Source organism: Plenodomus lingam (genome assembly GCF_022343315.1).
Source record: "Plenodomus lingam strain CAN1 chromosome Unknown contig_3, whole genome shotgun sequence".
Taxonomy (NCBI): Eukaryota; Fungi; Ascomycota; class Dothideomycetes; order Pleosporales; family Leptosphaeriaceae; genus Plenodomus; species Plenodomus lingam.
The window spans coordinates 297,855-318,079 of record NW_027093944.1 but is presented as its reverse complement, the minus strand read 5'-3'; the positions used below and the strand labels follow the sequence as shown (position 1 = coordinate 318,079).

Here is a 20,225-nt window from a genome sequence, read left to right as displayed (position 1 = left end):
AATCTAAGCATTACTGTAGTACGTGGGATTTTACCTAACTTGATTACGCTTGTAGCTAACATGGTTTAGATGAAGCCAGAAGTCCCAATAACTATTTAGAAGATTTTTAATCAGAGATAAACCTATAATGTAAGTTCTCTAACACACCCTAGACCAACCATAGTACATTGAAACCTAAAAGCACTTTACTAGAGGCCTATTTTCGATATATTTGTTGGTATAATTTCTAAAATCATTGACTCTAATACTGATTTACTATAGTGGTGAGTGATTTGCGATGGTGAAACGGTACTCCTTGTCGTCGGATTAAGCTGGGACACGACTCATGCAAGAGATCCAGTTATCCGCGTACGATGGAACATCAGCGTAATATTCCAAATCTACTGCCCAAACTTCAGACCCATAGTGGTCCCGCTCACTAGACTTGAAGAAAGAGCAGGGGAGGCCTCCTGTGAGCCGGCTATGAATGTCTACAGCTGAGATCTGGGTATTGAAATTATTTGCTAGGTAATCTGTTGTGAATTTCGGGTCGAAACTTGTAAGTTATCAAAGGAGATGTTCGAAGTACTAACAAGATTTACTGTCCTCCATACCGATGTCCTTGGAGAAAGCTGAGGTAAATCTTTTACCGTTATAAATCTTGACTATAGCGATATATCGATGCAGTGTCATTGCGCCATTGACCATCAACGCTGGGTCACCAAATAAGTGATCACACACTGCCTGGGTATTTACATACATTGACCTCTAAACCAAGCTTATTCAAGAATCCTCAGCGAAAGCTGTTGTGCCTAAAGATTTGCCTGAGGAGATGCCGCAAGTTGCTGATCATGTCGCAGTCGACCTACTCCTCTGTCACGACACTATAGGAGTTTTTCTATTCTCACGGTACTGACCTAAGTGCGAGAAAAGCCGACGGGGTTATTCCAATGCATTCACTATGTCGCGAAATCGAAATCGTTGCAGAACACTGCTTACTACCGGCCCCAGATCCTTAGGTAACAGGAATTGCAAGGAAACATGAACTTCCTATTCGGATCATCTATCTTACCAGCTGGTACAGAGCTGACAGGGTGCTCATCACCGTGAGATGGACCGTTTTGAATTGCTGTGGCAGATGGAGTACTACTACTCAAGCTAACAATGATCGCAAAGCGGTACACTAAATTCTCACTCGCGTCGTCGTATCTTGTTGAATCGTGAATGATTCCCGTGTCTAACTAGATATTAAATAGATACAATAGCGCTGCCTAAATATTTAGGACTGAAGCTACCGCGGTTGCTAGGCGCACGATTCCTACACACCCTAACAGAGCACTTTCCACAACCTCTTTAATTCTACACTTGCAGACAAACATAGAGACGTCCCATTACAGAAATTAAACCTACGCGCACCTTGATAATGTCTCATAACTAGGCTTGTAGGGATACACAGACTTCGACTAGAGGCTGATCGTGAGCAGAATCGCCAGAAGTTTGTATGGTTTAGTAACTAAATAACTTAGATGGTCGAATACATAAGCATTTGAAATCATGTCCCAGAATACAAGGTCAATCCATCGAACGCAAGCGTTACCAGGATCTCGAGCAAATACTGTTTAGGTTCGGCGCATGTACGTACACATAATGCCGGATTGGCATGAGACGTCAGCCGGGTAGTACCGTATATTGTAGAGTGATTTACAACGGTCGTGCTACTCTAGCAAGGGTGGAGGAACTAGAGCTACTGCGCAAGCAAGCGATTGTGATTGGTAGAGGGAATGAAAGAGCTATCCGTAATTTTCGCTCAGTCGAAGAAGTAAGGCGCCCTAGCTGGGGTACTAGTAAGCAAACGGGCGCCCCTTTCTGCTAGCACGGCCATTGCAAATCAATCTACGCTGTACCCTTCCTGTTCGGGACGACATGGATGCTAAGGGAGGACTATTTTCTCACTCTCATTTTTGATGAGCTTTTTTTGAATGGTCATGGTACCAGTAGATACAAGTCTGACCGACGTGTGAGGCATAAGGCCGTAGATGCCAGACGCTAGAATGTCCATATGTATAGTCATGGTGACTTGGGACTTTGAACTTTTGGCTGTGGAGCATGTTTCCTGCTACATGGGTTCACAGCAATTTACGTAGGATGTGAAAAAGAAAAGGGTCCAGTCCTTGTTCCTCTAGTCCCACGAAATGCTAGATTGTCCGTTAGCACATGTTGTTGCAGGCGAGAAAATGGGTTTAAACTTACGCAAGCATGATTCCTGCGCCCAGAGCCATGGCTGCAAACTGTGTGATTGTTTTCCTCAACTCTTCACTTTTGTTTGGGCCCGTCTCCAAAAGTTCGGGAATGACCGCTACAGTGCCCACATAGAGGAAGGTGCCTGCTGTGAAGGGGAGCAACATGTCTCCCCATTGCAAACTCGTTCCAAACAGCCCTGGCCCATGTGATCCCGCAGACTGGGAGTTGCCTCCAAACTCCTGCACCGCAATGCCAATACATGTTCCCAAGAATGCGCCGGCGGCAGTGATGAACTGTGCACCCATAGCCTGGCGTTTGGTGAAGCCAGATTGGATGAGCAAGGCAAAGTCACCGACCTCGTGGGGGATCTCGTGGAAAAATACGGCGACGGTGGTGGTTGCGCCAATGGTTGGGGATGCGTAGAAGGAGGAGCTGAGAGCAAGGCCGTCGGTGATGTTGTGCGTGAAATCGGCAATGAGGTTCAGGTAGCCGCCGAGCTTGACACTGGCGTTGATGTCCTTCTCCACAGACTCCACGGCGGTAGAAGTTGCCGTACCATTCGTGTTGGCCTTGCGGGCACGCACCGCCTCCTTTGATGTACTCACATCAGCCCCTGTGGTCTTCGCGCTGGCATCGATCTTTTCATGTGAGTGGCCATGGGAATGGTCGTGCCCACCTGCACCGCCAGTGGCGATACGGAGACCCTTGTCCATGGCTACAAAGGTGATGAAGCCCACCATGATGGCCACGCCGAGCAGGAGGTTCTTGTTTGGCTCTACCATGACGAACTTGACTTGATCGTGTTCATCCTCGCCCAAAAAGATCTCGGGTAGGAGATGGAAAAGTGTGTCACCCAACAGTCCCCCTACCGCGAATGCGACCATGACGGAAAGCGAGGAAGGATCGATATTGGGCGGGCATAATGCCAGGAGGAAGTTGGGAGGGCCAGAGATGTAGAGGGTCGCGAGGATGGCGTTGACGGCGGGGCTGCCTGGGAAGAGAAAGGCAAAGATTTGTGAAGAGATGGACGATGTCGAGGGGTTTGAAGCGATTTTGTGCTCGTTAAGAGCTTGCACAAGTGGGCACTCCTGAGTCCATGTTAGTACATACTGGTTTGAGCAGCGCGCGACATCGAGGTACCGCCATCGACGATGATTGCGCCACACAAAACCGCCATAGACATAGAGGCAGAAAAGGAAAGCATGGATTTAACAAGGCAAATAGTGATGGGTTTAGAACGTCTCTTACTTGTAATTGCTCTTCAATTTCATGGGGAGTCAAGTCGCCCACTGGCACGCCTGTCTCACCCTTGACGGCAGCAGCAGCAACGTTCCAAGCCAACACTGCGACAAAAATTGACAAGGACAACAATGTCCTGTTCCGACGAGAAACCATGATGCTGTATATGCGACAGGCTATACAGACCCTCTGAATGGATTTGGTGTTGAGCGGTGTCTACAGAGAGCCCAACAGTCAGGGGTCTGCCTAAACAAATGTCAACAGGTGGCCTGTGAGATGGCCGCGGCTTGGGCGGTGGTCGGCTTATCGATAAGATAAGATACGCCATCCCCTAATCTTAGCGTTGGATATTTTGGAGGAAGCAACGAAATTTTGGGGAAGCAACGAACGACCATTGCTACACCCACAACACCCACCACGCCCACGCATATTCCCCCTCCAAATACGACAAAATGGGTCGCGAACTCCAAAAGAAGAAGAACAAGTCTTCCATTCCCAAGAAGCGCCAGAATGGCCCGTCCAAGAAGAAGATCCTACAGAACCCCATCATCGCAAAGCACTGGTATGTAACCTCTTCTCGCCTTGGTTCCTCCCAACATCACCTGTACAATACTGATTATAGTTTTCCAGGAACCAAAAAGAGACACTCTCCCAAAACTACCGCCGTCTCGGCCTCACAGCCCGCCTCAACCACGCAACAGGCGGCACAGAAAAAACCATTGCCCTCCTTGGCCTCAACGACCCAAAATCCTCGCGCCCAGACGCTTCTGCATCATCGACCGCCAATGCTCTGAACATCGTGTCCAAGGCCCCCGCCGCCGTCGTCACTGAAGAAGTCGAGGTGGAACGCGACCCCGAAACCGGCGCAATCCTGCGCGTCGTGGAAAAAGAGCACAAAGCAAACCCTCTCAACGACCCGTTGAACGAATTGGAAGACAGCGACGGTGAGGCGGAAGAATGGAATGGCTTCTCAATGGTCCCCGAACACGCAGAAGAAGAGCCAGTGAACCCAGTCATCAGGCAACTCGAAGAGGCAGCACGGAACGGCGCGAGGAAAGCGCCAAGAGGACAAAGCCAACGGGAGATGGAATGGTGTGAGGCATTGGCGAATAAATATGGCGAGGATTATGCCCGCATGACACGGGATAAGAAGTTGAACCCCATGCAGCAGACGGAAGCAGACATCAAGAAACGCGTAACCAAATGGAGGAAGACGCAGGAAAAAGGAGGTGAGGTGAAGCCGTGGGTTGGCTGAGCCAGGTCTTGTGAATGGGGAGGTGTGTTGGCATCGCTCGATATGAGCCTGGCGTTTTGCGGTGTTATGGGATACGAGATGAATGCAGATATGTTACTCGTTGCTCATGCTGCAATCAATGGAGAATATGTCTGGCTGTGATTGTCTGCACGTACAAAGAGCCTGTACTTTTCCACGTGAGTCGCAATTTCCTCTACGTGATAGGCTGACATAACTCCGACGTTTGCACACCAGCTTCAGCATGTTGTGACTGCTGATATCATCTCTCTTCTTCCCTTAGATACAAAGTGTTGGAGAATCTTAGCTCCAACAATATTAACTCATTAGAACTGCAAGCTGCAAGATTATCGCGAAACTAAGAGTTACCCCCAGTTGATCACCGGCTTTACAACGCTCATTCGTTGGTTTGGATCAAGGACAAGTTTGTATACTGTGGACGATGCAAAAATTAACATCTCTCCATATATTTTTGTTGAAGGAGGCAAACTCATGAAAGATGGATTCCCAAAATCTCATCCTTCCATCAGCCGAATACACACCACATTTTCGAACAATTACCCTGTTTCTCTTTGGATAGAGGCCAAACGGACTAAAGAATCCGGCGAGTATTTGCTACCTTCTCCCCATTTGTCAAATTCTTACCAAGCACCTGGATCGCGGTGAAGAATTCGATTGACTACATGATAGGCTATTTTTTGATCGAGCTAATGGACATTCACCTGCTCGGTATTATTGGATCAGCATTGCGGCTTTCCGTATTCTACAAAATGAGCACATCGATTTCGCCACCTCTGCCAATATTATTAAGGCTTTCCAAGCTAATCGTAAGTTTCATGACAACCCTAAATCTAGTCATGCTCGTCGGATTGGCAATTATCCAAATACACAAGAGAACGTTTGTAGGATTGCCAGATATTCTCTGTGCATGGCAATGGTTGGGATACTGCAGGTCGAGAGGCTTTCGGGATCGATATTCACATCGGATCACAACTCGCATCCATCCGACGGTCCAGCAACACCAAAGATGCGACATTGAACCTTGAAGAATCTCCTGGTTGTTCCTTCCCTTCCGTGCACGTGGTTGTGGATATCCGCCTACATAGTTGGCTGAATCATGCTTGCCGCTTTAAGCGGAAGCGCGCGGAAGTCAAACAAGACTCACGAAGGAGCATCATAAGACCTGTCTCCCGATCACTGAGCTTGGCTAGGATCGTTCCCCGAGCCCTTCAGGACGGCATCGCACTACCCCATGGGTTCATTAGGTCTTGGCTACCTAGTAGTCGTGCTCTGGTCAGAACTATATGTACTAAAAGACCAGCAATACATCGAAACACCAAGTCTATCTAGGCTTCAGTAAACACTACCGATGAATAATGTATACAGCACACAATTCTAGAAAGCATGACTTTCTTCATTCGAGATGTTCCAGAACACTATCATCGGTCTCTCCGTCAGATTCAACCACAAGATTGGTAGTGATCTGGCGACACATGACAACTTGAGATCTTTCCGCAACCTTCCGCCCCACCTGTACATTGCCTCCTCACCCATGTTTTCCTCGAGCAATTGCGTCATGCTAGACTGACCGCGTACAAATTGGGGATAATAGCGATGCAGTAAGCACATCAGGCTCACATGTATTCCGAAATGCCGGAATCGACCTCAGGCACAGGATATAAGAGCACAGGCATGGCTCCCTGGCACGATTCACTCCTGCAACTCCCTAATTGAGTTGAACTTGATAACATTCTCAGTTCAGGTCTTCCAACATCGACAGTGCTTGGGCTCCGATTGGACCATCTAATTTGAGATGAAGAATCCGTTGAAGGAGTGGCGAAGACGCTCTTCGGTGGAGAATACGTCGAGATGGGTTGGGAACCATGAAGGTTATGATAATACACCTCTTCCTACATTGACGTGGAAGGGGTTTTGGATGGGAATCTTGGTGTCGATGGGTGCGTTTCATACTGCATAGTGATTGATATATGCTAATACAATGTCCAGGTGGATTCGTCTTCGTATGTCCAACTGTAGTGGTTTGGTCCCGTCGTAAATTAACAATGAAACATAGGGTTATGACACAGGTCAAATCTCTGGATTCCTCGGGATGAGCGATTTCCTGCGGCGCTTTGGACAACGTCACAGTGATGGTAGGCTGTACTTTTCCAATGTCCGTTCTGGATTGATAGTTGCGCTGCTGTCTATTGGTACACTATTTGGTGCCCTCATCGCTGCCCCCATTGCAGACAGGATTGGCCGGAAGATGAGTATTATCTTCTGGTGCGGTATCTTCTCAGTTGGTATCATCGTACAGCTAGCTGCAACCGACGCGTGGTATCAGATCATGATGGGCCGTTTCGTGGCAGGTCTAGGTGTTGGAGCGTTGAGTTTGCTCGTCCCTATGTATCAGGTACATATTCGCACGCCTCTTTAGCTGAGCAAATATTAATGACGATTAGGCCGAAACAGCACCCCGCCACATCCGTGGTGCTCTCATAGCAACGTATCAGCTCATGATTACCTTCGGTATTTTCCTTGCCGCTGTCTTCAACTACGCATCGGAGCGTCACCAATCGGGCAACAAAGCCTCTTGGCAGATAACTCTTGGTCTCTCGTTTGTGCCTGGCGTAATTCTTGCGGTGGGTATCCTATGGTTCTCCGAGACACCGCGGTACAATTTCCGTCACGGAAAGATAAAGGAAGCGACAGAGACAATGATGCAGGTATATGGCGTGCCAGAGAACAATTACAGTATCCAGTTGGAGCTAGAGGAGATGCGGGTGAAGCAGGAGGCGGAGAGCAACTTGACGAACAACCCGATTCAGGAGTGGTTGGGCATGTGGAAGGCGCCCAAGATGGCCTATCGACTCGTGCTTGGTATGGCACTGCAGATGATGCAGCAGTTGACTGGAGCCAATTACTTCTTCTATTACGGGACTGTGATTTTCTCGGGAACAGGTATCAAGAATTCCTTTGTCACGCAGATGATTTTGGTACGTCGCGTTGTTCCGGTATTGATTCCAGGGTCGCTGACGAAAATTAGAATGGTATCAACTTTGGCGTGACTTTCTACGGTCTCTACATTGTCGAACACTACGGTCGCCGCAAGTCCCTGATTGCAGGATCCATATGGATGTTCATTTGCTTCTTGATTTTTGCATCAGTTGGCTCATTTTCGCTTGACCGAGAAAATCCTGAGAACACGAAAAGCGCAGCCATAGCTATGATCTGCTTTGCTTGCTTCTTCATCTTTGGGTTTGCAACAACCTGGGGACCAATGTAAGTTTCTTCTAAGCCAAATGAGCAAAGACAACGACTAACATCCATTAGCATCTGGGCTATCTGCGGAGAACTCTACCCATCGCGCTACCGCGCCAAGGCAATGGCCCTATCCACGGCCAGGTTCGTACCTCAACTAATAAACCCCAGTATAAACGCCTACAGAGCGATACTAACATCTATCAAAACAGCAACTGGCTCTGGAACTTCCTCCTCGCCTTCTTTACTCCCTTCATCACCAGCGCAATCAATTTCCGCTACGGCTACGTCTTCGCAGGAACAAACGTTCTCGGCGGCCTCCTCGTCTACTTCTTTGTTATTGAAGGCCAGGGCCGTACCATCGAGGAAGTTGACACCATGTACCTCATGGGCGTTAAACCATGGGAAAGCGCAAAGTGGGTTGTACCCAGCCTAGAGGAGATGAGTGCAGACCTGAGGAAAAGGCTTGAGGAAGCGAATCCCGAGTTAGCAGTCAAGCAGGAGTTGGCAGCAAATAGAGGGGAGAGAACTAATGAAAATGGGGAGGGGGTCAGGGCGGAGGAGGCAGGCGGTGATGGGGAGAAAATTAGCGAGGCAAGTGGGGAAGAAAGTGAGGGGAGTGGGCTTGAGAGGATGAGGGAGAAGAAGGATGTTGAGGCGTAGGATGTCGTAATTTATGTTACGACGTTGTGAGATGGACTTAGCCTTTGCTACCTAGGTATGCTAATAAGGTCTAGTCGATGATCTGATGAACTTCTTGCAGTTCGATCTCATTCACTGATTAATCAGTAATACTTCACTTGTTGAAGAGCATATATCAAACAATGATATTAGCAAAGATGGACTCGCCTGTCGCAGACGAGTCGCCAAGAACCAGCCGATTGATTTTCCTTTTTCCCCATATATTTTGCCTTTTCCACACGTGCTCTCACATATAAGACTAAATATTCTAATTCAAAGTGAAGATATGCGGCTGGAGAGGAACAAAACACGGTCACAGTGATTTGTGACGAGTAACGATGCTGCACGTGAATTTGCCAACTCTGTGCCAATCAACGGCTTCATCACATTCATGAATCATCACGATAGTTCGGTTTGAGAAACTACGTCCATGTGATGAAAAAATACAGTAAACACCGTGATGTCTAGGATTGGCAAGATATCTAAAGTAATCGGCCTGCAATCCTAATTCAACTTTTGCTCACGAAGTTCTATGAGTACCCTTAGTAGGGACACTATTGTATTGTTAGCAGGATTACAATGGTTCCTTACTTCATGGCAAAGTCGACATACGCAAATTAGCTGTACAAAACTCGTTAGACTCTAATCATACTAAAGCTTTCCTAGATAGACGCGGACTTACGTATCCGGGGACTTGATTAACTTGACATGTTCCCAGCTTTGACCCCTCCTGTTGCACCGCGTACTCACAACCGTAGCGTCTGGTTGGATAAAGGTCAGGAAACGGAAGAATATCCTCAGAGCCCACAGGGTTGGGACTTGTTCCCTATATCATCGTTAGCGTCTTCACCGTAGATGTGCTGCTCACATACGCAGAAATAGTTCCAATTCTTATTTTGCTTGCATTTAGAGGTCAGTTTTTCGTAAGGTGGGGCGCCATATCCAGCATTGGTCAGCCAGTATCTGGGCCTATATTCCTCTTCAGCTAATGCCAAAGGCAGAAGAAGAGCAAGAAAGATTGGTTTCATGGTGTTTGTAGGTGTAAGGGGCTGACCCTGAGGGTAAATGCCAAAGAAATAATATGAATTAGATACCTATCTACCTAGGTATATCCTTTGGTATTTATATCTAGCTATAAGCGGAGGGCTCCGCTTATAGCATTACCCCCCTTCTAGTTGGTCCAATATTTAGCTGACTGGAACCTCTGGTAAGTTAGCCGATTGGAACCCTCCATTCAGACCCCTCCAGTACTAATCGGGCTAAGTCACTACTCAGGCTTCTGCAGCCGAGGAGTCTGCTTACGGTATTGGGCGCAGCCCATTCCAGTAACTTAGGCCGAAGTAATGGTTGTAAAGAGATGTAATGGGAGATGCCATTTATAGTTGAGACTTTGGCGACATTTAAATTTTACATTATGAATACCCTGCTACTATCACTATGAATACCCTGCTACTGTACGTAAAACGTAAGAATATCCCGCAGATTGAGCAAGTACGAGAATGCGGACCGATTTTAGCCCTATATTTTTTTGAGCCACAAGACGCGTTTGTGGACACAATGTAGGACTTTTGCACGTCGGGTTACATGCCTAATAGGTACATGGCTCGTATATCAGCAAGTTCAATCGGACCGATACTATACAGCCATCTGTTCAATTTTCATTAATTTTCATAAGCGGAATGTGCTTTGGGCTCTCCAATGAAGGTGCCTGAGTATGGAGATTGATTGAAAGTTGAAACCGTCGTGTTCCAATGGTTACGTCGTAAGCTTCCACGTTAAATACTATGTATGAGGGTCTTATGATTTCTAACGCTTCTATACCTAAACTCTCCTCCTCTTATCTTTGTATCCCACTTACTTGCGCAACCATCAAGAACAAATCTCTCACTGCACTATGTCAAATCGTATGGACAAGTGCAAGAGATTCATTACCATTCCGGCCACAAAGCACTATTTCTATTCAGACTACCCAGTAGTAAGATCCTACTAAACGGCTGTAATACGGAGTCTAGCAAGCACGCGACCTAATGTGAAAAGGCCCTATATATATAAGGCGATGGTAGCCTCATGTGGGATGCGTGCAGATAAACTAGATTTATGCGTGGTTTCTCGAGTGCACTGGGAGGATTGTAGTCTGGAGAAAGTTTTTCCGTAGATGGTAAAAGCGATACTATGTATGCTATGCGAACATGCTAGCGGTACATAATTCACGCACATCGTCCAGGAAACACTCTAATTATCTACTCCTGTGTAATAGAGAGGAATTGCTACCAAGTTTAGTAGGCTGGCCGTGCCTGGCATTCCGTGCTTGATTGAGCTTCCTAATTTACAACTCACCCCACTTAACACCATGTATCTTTACTAGTGTATAGGGAGCTTGAGGCATTCACTTACTACAAGAATGCGTAGAGTATATAGGTATTTCATTTTGAAACTTGCGTATTTCACAGCTCTAAGGCAGATATCTATACCTGCAAGCCTGCGGACTTGTAGCTGTGTGAACAGGGATGAATGTTTGTGGGCTACACTAATTATACCATTGGTGATCTGTGATGCTAGGTCTGCCACGGCCCGCAAAATCAAGTGTGAATGGCTTACTAGCACCCAACATTGAGCAAACCATGACCGCATCACAAGAATAACTGGCTCGTTCTAACTAGAAAACACAGAGACTAGGTAAGAAGCTATGCAAGCAGATTCATGTAAGAATTAGATAGACACAGTAGGAAGCCAACACTACGGTAAAAAATCGTTTACTGTAGAATAGTACGCTAGGGGTTTACTATATAGGTGTAAACTAACCTTATGTATACCTGTAAATAGGTTTAAAGTAGTAGTTTATTTTTATAGTAGGGGTTTAAATTAAGTATAAAAAGTAGTTTTATTTCTATTATACGCTATAATACCTAACTAAGACTAAAAGGGGTAGAAAAGATTAGCTTTACGCTATACGCATATATAACATAATAATAAGTTATGATATTTATACTAATAGGAGGTGGTAATAATAGAGGTGGTGATAATAGAGGTGGTGATAGAGGTGGTGATAGAGGTGGTGATAGAGGTGGTGATAGAGGTGGTGGTAGAGGTAGTGATAGAGGTGGTGGAGGTGGTGGAGGTAGTGGAGGTGGTGGAGGTGGAGGTGGTGATAGAGGTGGTGATAGAGGTGGTGATAGAGGTGGTGATAGAGGTGGTGGTAGAGGTAGTAATAGAGGTGGTGGAGGTGGTAGAGGTGGTGGAGGTGGTAGAGGTGGTGGAGGTGGTGGAGGTGGTGATAGAGGTGGTAAAGAAGATTAAAGAAAGGAGGGGTAAAATACTTAAATAGTTAGTAGGAAACTAGTTATTACAGTACTACGTAATACTAGTAGATTAATAGAAGTAGAAATAAAAGTAGTTTACTTTTATAGAATACATAGTATAATAAACCCTATTTAGGTTTACTTCTTCTACCTAAACCACTTCTTAGTCTACTTTAGATAAATATGGCTACTGTAAACCGGTTTTGTACCGTAGTGTACCGTAACCATCGTTTCAGTTACAAGGAACAGGAATAGCATTGCATCATGTACCAGTAATTCTAACGTGGCATGAAACAATGAAACTACCAGTGCGCCACAGCTTCTATGTTAAAACATGATGGTACAGATATGACCGTCACACGGTATGGAAGATACGATGGATGCTCAAGTGTCACCACTCAAGCCAAACGCGTCGATAGCCAGTTTCGTTTTCCCACTCCCGAATCCGGATGCCCAGTGCACGTGACTGTGTCCACGTGATGTAGCTACGCCAGCCACACGGATACGGTAACCTCTGAAATCCTTATGAATTTCGTCGCATGTTGCACATCAACTATACAAGTACTCAGTTGATCATTCAGCTTTCCCGCGCCTATGAATACATAGTCGTACATAGTCGGAACGGCGATGGGGACTCTGTTGGGCACACATGATGGCAGTTCTCGGAGACACCGATATTGCCCAGCCTTTCTTGGAGGGATGTCGCTGCTGTAAGGCCTCAGCCTATGACCTAGGCTAAGGGAGCTGACGAGTCTGGCCAAGCGAGCGTGCCTTGAAGCTGCTAACGATCTGATAAGATTGATCTAGGGAATCAGTTTGCTTGTCCGGAGTGACGGTTTTGGACGTTCAAGGCAAGGCAAGGCACTCTACCGGTAGGCCATGGGACCAACGTCCTTCACCGCATTTCTCAGTACCCCCAGGCTACCTACCGCATGTCCAAGTTCACGACATCCTAGATTCGCTCCATCTCAAGCGCTTTAGCTCAACATCCAAGGATCATTCACCCAAAAATTCAGACGTTGCCGCTCCGTAGCTGCACTTGGCAAAGCGCCGTGCCCCCAATCAACGCGCAGAAGCGGACTAGCGCAATGTACCGTTTGCAACCAGCGGATCGGGATGCGCATGTGCAGCACGACGTCGATCAGATAAAATGATCACGGCTGATCCCCCCCCTCCATGTTCTAGAAGATGTTCGTTGCAAGACTGTACATACCGTCTTGCTGTGTGTCGACTTTCTGTGTTTGAGTACCCGTAGAAGTCGTGGATTTCTCCTGCGGCTGGTCCATGCGATGCAACACTCCCTATATTCACAACAGCGTGAGAATGCTGCTGCAGACACGAGACAGCCTCATTCGGTCGCCGATGGTTTCGGCAAGGAAACAGAAAAGGATCGCGAATCGTCTTCCCACGATGGGTTTGAGACGGCGAGTGAAGCGTCTTGTGAGCCACAGGCGGGTGTGAGGCGCATCGAGGCCGTGAGCAAGGCGTGGACTAAGACATCGTTGATTGTGGCCTATGTCACGTAAGCTTTCTCCCCACTCCACCCAGAAGATCAGAAAAGAGCAATGGCTGATACTCTTTTCTTTTTTTTTTGGAAATAAAAGGCTACTGGTCATTGCGAATGTCACATCTCTGGAGCTTCAGGTTACAAGCGTGATGACGCCCCTGGCGACCAGCGCATTCCAGTCCCATTCTCTGCTTTCAACAATCTACACCGTGCAAGGTGTTGTTGCGGGTAAGTATCCAACCCGTCTCATCCTCCCAGCCCATGGATTATATTAACAACCCATCACCAGCCGTGATCAAACCCCCCATTGGCAAACTCGCAGACGTCTTCGGCCGCCTCGAGTCCTTCACCCTTGCCATATCTCTCTACACAATTGGCTACATCCAGCAAGCCGCCTCGGGCAACGTGCAGACCTTTGCCAGTGCGCAAATCTTCTGGGCCGCAGGCTTCAACGGCCTACAAGTCCTACAGCAGATTTTCGTCGCCGACTCGACGGATCTGCTAAACCGTGCGCTCTTTTCCACGCTATTTGATGTACCCTTCCTATGGACCACGTGGGCAGGGCCAGAGGTCGGTCAGGCGATTTTGAGGACGGCGTCGTGGAGATGGGGGTATGCCATGTGGGCTATCATCTTACCAGTCTGCTTTATCCCCTTGGCGTTGAGTCTCTTTGTGAATCAGAGACGCGCAAGGCAGATGGGCGTCGAAGTCCCCAGTCCGTTTCACGGCCGCACGGTGCTCCAGAATCTCAGGAATCTGTGGTTTGATCTGGATACGTTTGGCTTGTTGTTGTTTGCTGCGGCCATCTCCCTCATCCTTCTTCCGCTCACACTGGCTCCGAATGCGAGTGGTGGGTGGAAGAATGGCAGCATGATTGCCATGTTGGTGATTGGCGGTCTATGTCTACTCCTCTTCCCCTTTTGGGAGCGCAGCAAGATACTCGCACCGCAAGCCTTTTTCCCTCCAGCTCTATTTAAAAACAGGACCATCATCGCCGGAACGCTAATCGCATTCTTCTACTTCAGTACGTCAAGCACCTCCCCAAGCTTCTCTTCCCTCAACTAACACCCTTCCCCCCCAGTGGCATTCTACATGTCCGTCTTCCCCTACTTCTTCTCCTACCTGCAAATCGTCCAAGGCCAATCCATCGTCACAGCCGGCTACATCACCCGCGTCTTCACCTTCAGCTCCACCCTCGCCTCCCTCGCCGTCTCCCTCGCCATCAAATACACCGCCCACTACAAACACTACACCACCTTGGGCGCCGCAATCTACCTCGCAGGCATGGGCATCATGCTCGCCTACCGCCGCGAATCCGCATCCACGGGCTCCCTAATCGGCACTCAAATCGCCCTCGGCATCGGCGGCGGCTTCCTCAATGTCCCCGTCCAACTCGCCGTTCAGGCAAGCGCCTCTCATCAACACGTCGCCGCTGTAACTACCGTCTGGCTCACCTTGCTCGAAGTCGGTGGCGCCGTTGGTTCTGCAGTCTCGGGCGCGATCTGGTCGACTTGGATTCCCCGTAAATTACTACTCTACCTCCCGCCCGCCAACGCCGCAGATGCAACCTCCATTTACGCATCCATTCTCGTCTCCGCAGACTACGAATTATATCCCATGGGAAGTCCTGTGCGCATCGCGATTAACCGGGCGTATGCGGAGACGATGCGCTATTTACTCATTGGTGCTTTGTGCTGCGCGGCTCCGATACTGCCGCTTACGCTCTGTTTGCGGAATTATAAGCTCGATGATATGGATCAGCATGTCAAGGGGAGGGTTATTGGGAGTAGTGAGATGAAGGGGAGGGATAGGCGGGGTGAGGTTGGGGAGGGAGTGTCGACTGGAGAGGATGTTGGGGATAGAGGGGCGCCGTGGTGGCGGGTTTGGAGGTGGTGAGGTAGAGAGACGGGTGCTGCGGTGTGGAGACTGGGGGTTTTGTTGGTCTCGGAGTGCCTGTTTTGATGTATATATATATATATATATATATATTGACTAGTTTGCTACTTGTCTGTATTGTTTTGGTTGTATTCGTACATGGATATATGTAGCTCCACCATCTCCGAAATTATGAATCCTTCTATCCATCCTCTCAAACAAGGTAGGCTCATTATCTCAGCACAACAACGTACTTGACGTGGACTGTAGGTCGGTATGGTGTCCAAGTCCATTCGTACGGCAGACTGGGTCTATTGTGTGGTGGGAATTCATCTAGGGGGGTTGAATTTGTCTAGTACAGGAGCTTCAGATGAGATGGAAAAGGACTGTGGAAGACGAAGCCCTATCTTACGGGAGGTGGGGACTCTCTTTCAACGAAGGATAATTGCGAACATGCCGTCACGTAAAAACCCCCATCCCACGCCATCAAGACCCCACCTGATTCTCCAACGACCGATTACAATCCCACCACCAATTCGGCAAAAAGCAGCGATTATCCACCCAATTCACCCTAGACACCACATTCCCCGCCTGCACACCCATCGCCCGTGCCAGGCCCGCCTTTGCCGAATCGTCGAACCAGTTCTTGACAGTGCCGAGGGCAGAGCGGCCGTTGAAGGAGTTGTTGTCGAGTTTGCGGTTGTAGTACAGCGAGATGATGTAGAGGGTGCCGAGGACTTTGCTGTTGGGGACGACGGGGAAGGCGACGAGGGCTTGCTGGGCGACGCTGCAGAGGGTGGTGCGCCGGCTGCCTTTGAAGTCGATGTTGTAGCAGTTTTCGGGTTCGTCGGACATGATGTGGTACATTTGGGAGATGGTGGTGCGCTGGAGGGGTGGCGGTTAGTGTTGGGTACTGTATTGTACTGGGATTGTCACGGAGTCTAGTACGTACGGCTGCTGCATCCAGATCTGGATGTTCTTTGCTTTTATGGATGGCACGGATGGTGATGATGAGTTTGGAGTCCTTGACGCTGTACTTGTTGTCGCCGGCGTTGTAGACGATGTTTTCAATCAAGCAGCCTTTGCCCTCAAAGGGCTCGGGTTCGAAACAGTCTTGTACTTTGCATTGGGCGTCTAGGCAGGCGTAGATGGCATCGTACAGACGGCGCTTGCGTAAAGTGCCTACATGGACTGCGGCACCGCCCATTCGGAGGTCCATCAGCTGCTTGTCGCCATTGGCCGTGGCCCATGTGGTGTCGTTTGAGAACATGGTGGAGTTGGAGCCAGAATCCGGCGCGTCTGCAGGTGGGGGCGGGTAATAAATGGGCTCGCCGAACTCGGTGGTGATGAAGGATCCGGTGCCATTGGGGAAGTGAGGTAGCTGGTCGGTATCGGTGTCGACATGCTCTGCAAGGTCCTCGAAACTGCCAGTCTCACCGGAGGCCGGAGGTGGGTTGTCTATGACAATGTGATCGTCACGGACGTGGATGCCTGGCGGCAATTCTGGAGAATGTCAGTGAAGGGCTACAAATCTGCCATATTGCTATACATACCGACGTTCTTGCGCGAGAATTTGGATGGCACGGCCAAGGTGAATGTGACCAAGAGTGCCACGAGAATCACAGCAATGCGCTTCATATTCGTAGTTTTGAGTTGATGGATATGCCAGGGGTGAGGTGAGTGAGAGATGCAAGTCTAGGAAGGTGCGAAGGAGGGAGGGGCGATGGCTTGACTAGGTGGACATGGGCGCTCTGACCTTTTGCAAACGAAGCAACGGGTGAGGCGCAGAAACAGGGTAGATAGAGTGAGGATGAGGGTGGGTGACACATTCAGCCGTTTGCAAAGAAGGACGCTTGGTTTCAGAGCCATCTCTGTTGAGCGATCCACGGTACATGAGGCTGTTCCGTCCAGTGAATCAGAAAAGATGGCCATCTTGTAGGAGCCTATCTACCTACCTTGATTCACCCATTACTCCAAGAGAATCCCCGCCCGTCTTGTTCAAAATCTCATCATGATAGCCCTAAAAGTATATAGTAATATATGATCATATAGTGTAGGTCTACGTGTGTAAAATGTAAATAGAAATTCTTGTATGGCTACCCTGCACGCATAGGCTAAATCATAGCCGCTTAAGCTATCCACTAGATCTACCCCGGCATCGGCCCAACCTTGCTGCAACTGTTGCTCGCCGGTTTATACGGTACATCTTTCTGTTCACTTACTCCCTTCCCCAACACCAACATCCTCGCCTCCCCGCTTTCCACAAACACGAGGATCCCTCACATCAGCCTTGACTCCAGCTTACTCATTCCCGAAGCACACTCCTCGTCCACACCGTCCTCACTCTTCCCTTCAGTGGTTTCGTTTTCGGCGCTCGCTCCGTACACCACGTGGCCTTCGCATGCTACTCAAACAGAAGCCATGTCATACATGCTTCAAACCGTTGCCCTCGGCGATATTGAACATGTTGTGCGGTATTGCGATTATCCCGCAATGCAAACAAACCCCCTTAACATGACCATGTTTCCAAATACCTGCCCTGAAACTCAGCAAGAGGAGATTATGTGGCACGTTAGCAGCTTTCGTGCAAGCCTTGAAAAGAATCCTGCGCCATATTCCCGTCAGGTTTGTACAAATGACGGGACTCCAGTCGGGTTTGCGTTGTGGACTTTGGATCAGCCTGGTCCCCCTCTCCAACGCAACGAAAGGCAAGGCAAGGAAGCAGCTGTCAAGCTCCCTGAATCTTTAGACACCTGTGCTTGGAGAGAAATATCTCAGAAACTGATGTCAGAGAGGCGAAGAGTTATTAAAGACCTAAAAAACGTCTGGAGTAAGTCCATCTTTAGCTGTTTATATGAATGTGGCTAATAGGTATGCCGTAGGACTTAACGTGCTATCAGTCAGCCCAGCGCATCAACGTCGCGGATGTGGATCAATGCTTTTAGCATGGGGTTGTGAGCAAGCAGATTACTACGGTAGGATAAGTTTTGTAATGGCCTCGCCTGCAGCTGTGGGCTCATATAAACGATTTGGGTACAAGACTGTAGGGCAAGTAGTAACAACTCACGGGACTTTTAGAAGCATGCTACGCGATCCAAAGAGTATAGAATGTTAAATTCTACTAATACCACTACGGTAAAAAATTGTTTACTGTAGAATGGTACGCTAGGGGTTTACTATATAGGTGTAAACTAACCTCGTGTATACCTATAAATAGGTTTAAAGTAGTAGTTTACTTTTTTATAGTATAAACATAGTATAGTTTACTATAGACCTATTAGTAGAGTAAATAAAGTAGTTTATAATAGACCTATTAGTAGAGTATATAAAGTAGTTTATAAAAGATAAAATATAAGTGTTAGGTATAGTAATAATAGTATTAGATTTTTTTTAGTATTCTTATATAAACTACTAGTATATTATTGCCTATCCTATCCCTAGGCCTAACCTACCTAATTAACAGCCTATACCCGCCTAATTAATAGGCCTAAAACTACCTAATTATTAGCCTATACCTGCGTAATAATTAGCCTATACCTACGTAATTATAAGGCTATCCACTATATACCTTACTTATTTTTAGAAAACTGTAGTATAATATAAATTAAATAGGTATACAAGTAGTATAACTACGTAGTAATTAGTATAAGTTAGTATACCTAATAATAGTCTAGTGTAATATATAGATAATATACTTACCTAATAAATGCTAGTATATTGTATAGTAATAGCATTAGTATAAAGAGCCTAGTACTATAAAGCTAGATATAGACCTATTATCTTACTTAACTATAGGTAGTTAGTCTTAGACTATCCGCGTTTATTAATAATATATAGCTTATTACTAGGTTAAAGTTAAGTGCTACATCTATAGTAAACTATAGCTACTCCTATAAGGTTAATAATTGTTATTATTTAAATCTATTTAATACTATTATTATCTACTATTATCCTCTAAGGTTAGGCTAGTTAGCCTATAGTAGTAGCGGGTTATATCTATCGCTATTAAAGTACTCCTGCCTATTTAGAGTTATTAGCTAGATCTTAAAATAGGTGTATTACTATCCTAAAGGAGAGCTAAATATAGTTATTATAATTATTTCTAGCAGCGTAATATATAATAAATATAGTGCTCTAGAGGTAGTTACTATCTTTATAATTCTCTAAAACCCTAATAGTATACCTATTTAGAAGTATATAATAGTTATATATAACTATATCCTAGGCGCGTGTCTATATAGTATGCACTATAGTTATAATTATAGTATAAGTATTATTTAGGATATGTCCCTAGTGCGTATCTATACTACTATTAAACCGTTAGGGAGAGTAACCTATTTAAACAAGGAGAAGTAGGAGGGGCAAGGTTTAATAGTAGTGGTGCCATAGTAGAGGATATAGGTTTAATGCGGGAATATAAGTAAAAAGATAATATTATAAAGTTAAAGTAAAGTCTCTAGGAGTTATACTTATTCTATCCTCTAATCCTTTATACCTTTATACTATTTATTCTACCTAACTTTTTAGGCTAAGCCTTGTTTTTCTCCTATATATCCTATACTATAGTATAAACCTCCCCCTCCTTTAAGCTTAGCCCTATTAAGCTTAGCCCTTACTCCCCTCCTCTAGGTCTATAACCCTAGTTCCTAGCTTGTTAAGCTTTAGGTAAGGGAGTAGGAGTATCTAGGGTCTCTAATCTTAAACCTAAACTTAACAAGATAGTTCTCCTCTACACCCTTACTAGGCTTCCTGTATAGCCTAGCCCTAGGCGCCTAGATCCCTCTGCCTTCTGTTCCTCCTTAATAGCTCCTAGATGCTTTTTAACTATATCTAGAGTCTCTAATTACTTAATCTATCTATTATACCTCTATTACTCTCCTACTTTAGTAGG

The 20,225-nt window shown here is 46.8% G+C and overlaps 9 protein-coding genes across 9 annotated transcripts; 4 read left to right on the top strand and 5 right to left on the bottom strand.

Annotated features, from left to right (window-relative positions):
* Positions 1-306: 306 nt before the first annotated feature.
* Positions 307-741, bottom strand: IAQ61_007513 (uncharacterized protein; the record flags this gene model as incomplete). Its single annotated transcript, XM_066097613.1, has 2 exons — positions 307-512; positions 573-741. The coding sequence occupies 2 exons, from the start codon at positions 739-741 to the stop codon at positions 307-309; spliced, it is 375 nt and encodes a 124-aa protein (XP_065952110.1).
* A 236-nt stretch (positions 742-977) lies between these two features.
* Positions 978-2,050, bottom strand: IAQ61_007512 (uncharacterized protein; the record flags this gene model as incomplete). Its single annotated transcript, XM_066097612.1, has 2 exons — positions 978-1,220; positions 1,922-2,050. The coding sequence occupies 2 exons, from the start codon at positions 2,048-2,050 to the stop codon at positions 978-980; spliced, it is 372 nt and encodes a 123-aa protein (XP_065952109.1).
* Positions 2,051-2,158: 108 nt separating this feature from the next.
* Positions 2,159-3,698, bottom strand: IAQ61_007511 (uncharacterized protein; the record flags this gene model as incomplete). Its single annotated transcript, XM_003842306.2, has 3 exons — positions 3,469-3,698; positions 2,230-3,308; positions 2,159-2,174 (listed from the first exon to the last, which is right to left on the bottom strand). The coding sequence occupies exons 1-3, from the start codon at positions 3,613-3,615 to the stop codon at positions 2,159-2,161; spliced, it is 1,242 nt and encodes a 413-aa protein (XP_003842354.1). The 5' UTR covers positions 3,616-3,698.
* Positions 3,699-3,826: 128 nt separating this feature from the next.
* Positions 3,827-4,714, top strand: NOP16 (Nucleolar protein 16; the record flags this gene model as incomplete). Its single annotated transcript, XM_003842307.2, has 2 exons — positions 3,827-4,021; positions 4,090-4,714. Exons 1-2 carry the CDS (start codon positions 3,912-3,914, stop codon positions 4,712-4,714), a joined length of 735 nt encoding a protein of 244 aa, XP_003842355.1. The 5' UTR covers positions 3,827-3,911.
* Positions 4,715-6,524: 1,810 nt separating this feature from the next.
* Positions 6,525-8,635, top strand: IAQ61_007509 (uncharacterized protein; the record flags this gene model as incomplete). The annotated part of the gene is made up of 7 exons (XM_003842309.1): positions 6,525-6,669; positions 6,719-6,732; positions 6,786-7,124; positions 7,174-7,707; positions 7,758-7,993; positions 8,045-8,116; positions 8,185-8,635. The coding sequence occupies 7 exons, from the start codon at positions 6,525-6,527 to the stop codon at positions 8,633-8,635; spliced, it is 1,791 nt and encodes a 596-aa protein (XP_003842357.1).
* Positions 8,636-9,195: 560 nt separating this feature from the next.
* On the bottom strand, positions 9,196-9,681 carry IAQ61_007508 (uncharacterized protein; the record flags this gene model as incomplete). The annotated part of the gene is made up of 4 exons (XM_066097611.1): positions 9,196-9,207; positions 9,266-9,274; positions 9,336-9,479; positions 9,526-9,681. The coding sequence occupies 4 exons, from the start codon at positions 9,679-9,681 to the stop codon at positions 9,196-9,198; spliced, it is 321 nt and encodes a 106-aa protein (XP_065952108.1).
* Positions 9,682-13,241: 3,560 nt separating this feature from the next.
* On the top strand, positions 13,242-15,355 carry IAQ61_007507 (uncharacterized protein; the record flags this gene model as incomplete). Its single annotated transcript, XM_003842311.1, has 4 exons — positions 13,242-13,474; positions 13,557-13,687; positions 13,749-14,483; positions 14,541-15,355. The coding sequence occupies 4 exons, from the start codon at positions 13,242-13,244 to the stop codon at positions 15,353-15,355; spliced, it is 1,914 nt and encodes a 637-aa protein (XP_003842359.1).
* Positions 15,356-15,820: 465 nt separating this feature from the next.
* Positions 15,821-16,972, bottom strand: IAQ61_007506 (uncharacterized protein; the record flags this gene model as incomplete). Its single annotated transcript, XM_066097610.1, has 3 exons — positions 15,821-16,219; positions 16,287-16,825; positions 16,888-16,972. The coding sequence occupies 3 exons, from the start codon at positions 16,970-16,972 to the stop codon at positions 15,821-15,823; spliced, it is 1,023 nt and encodes a 340-aa protein (XP_065952107.1).
* Positions 16,973-17,827: 855 nt separating this feature from the next.
* On the top strand, positions 17,828-18,202 carry IAQ61_007505 (uncharacterized protein; the record flags this gene model as incomplete). Its single annotated transcript, XM_066097609.1, has 1 exon — positions 17,828-18,202. One exon carries the CDS (start codon positions 17,828-17,830, stop codon positions 18,200-18,202), a length of 375 nt encoding a protein of 124 aa, XP_065952106.1.
* Positions 18,203-20,225: the final 2,023 nt, after the last annotated feature.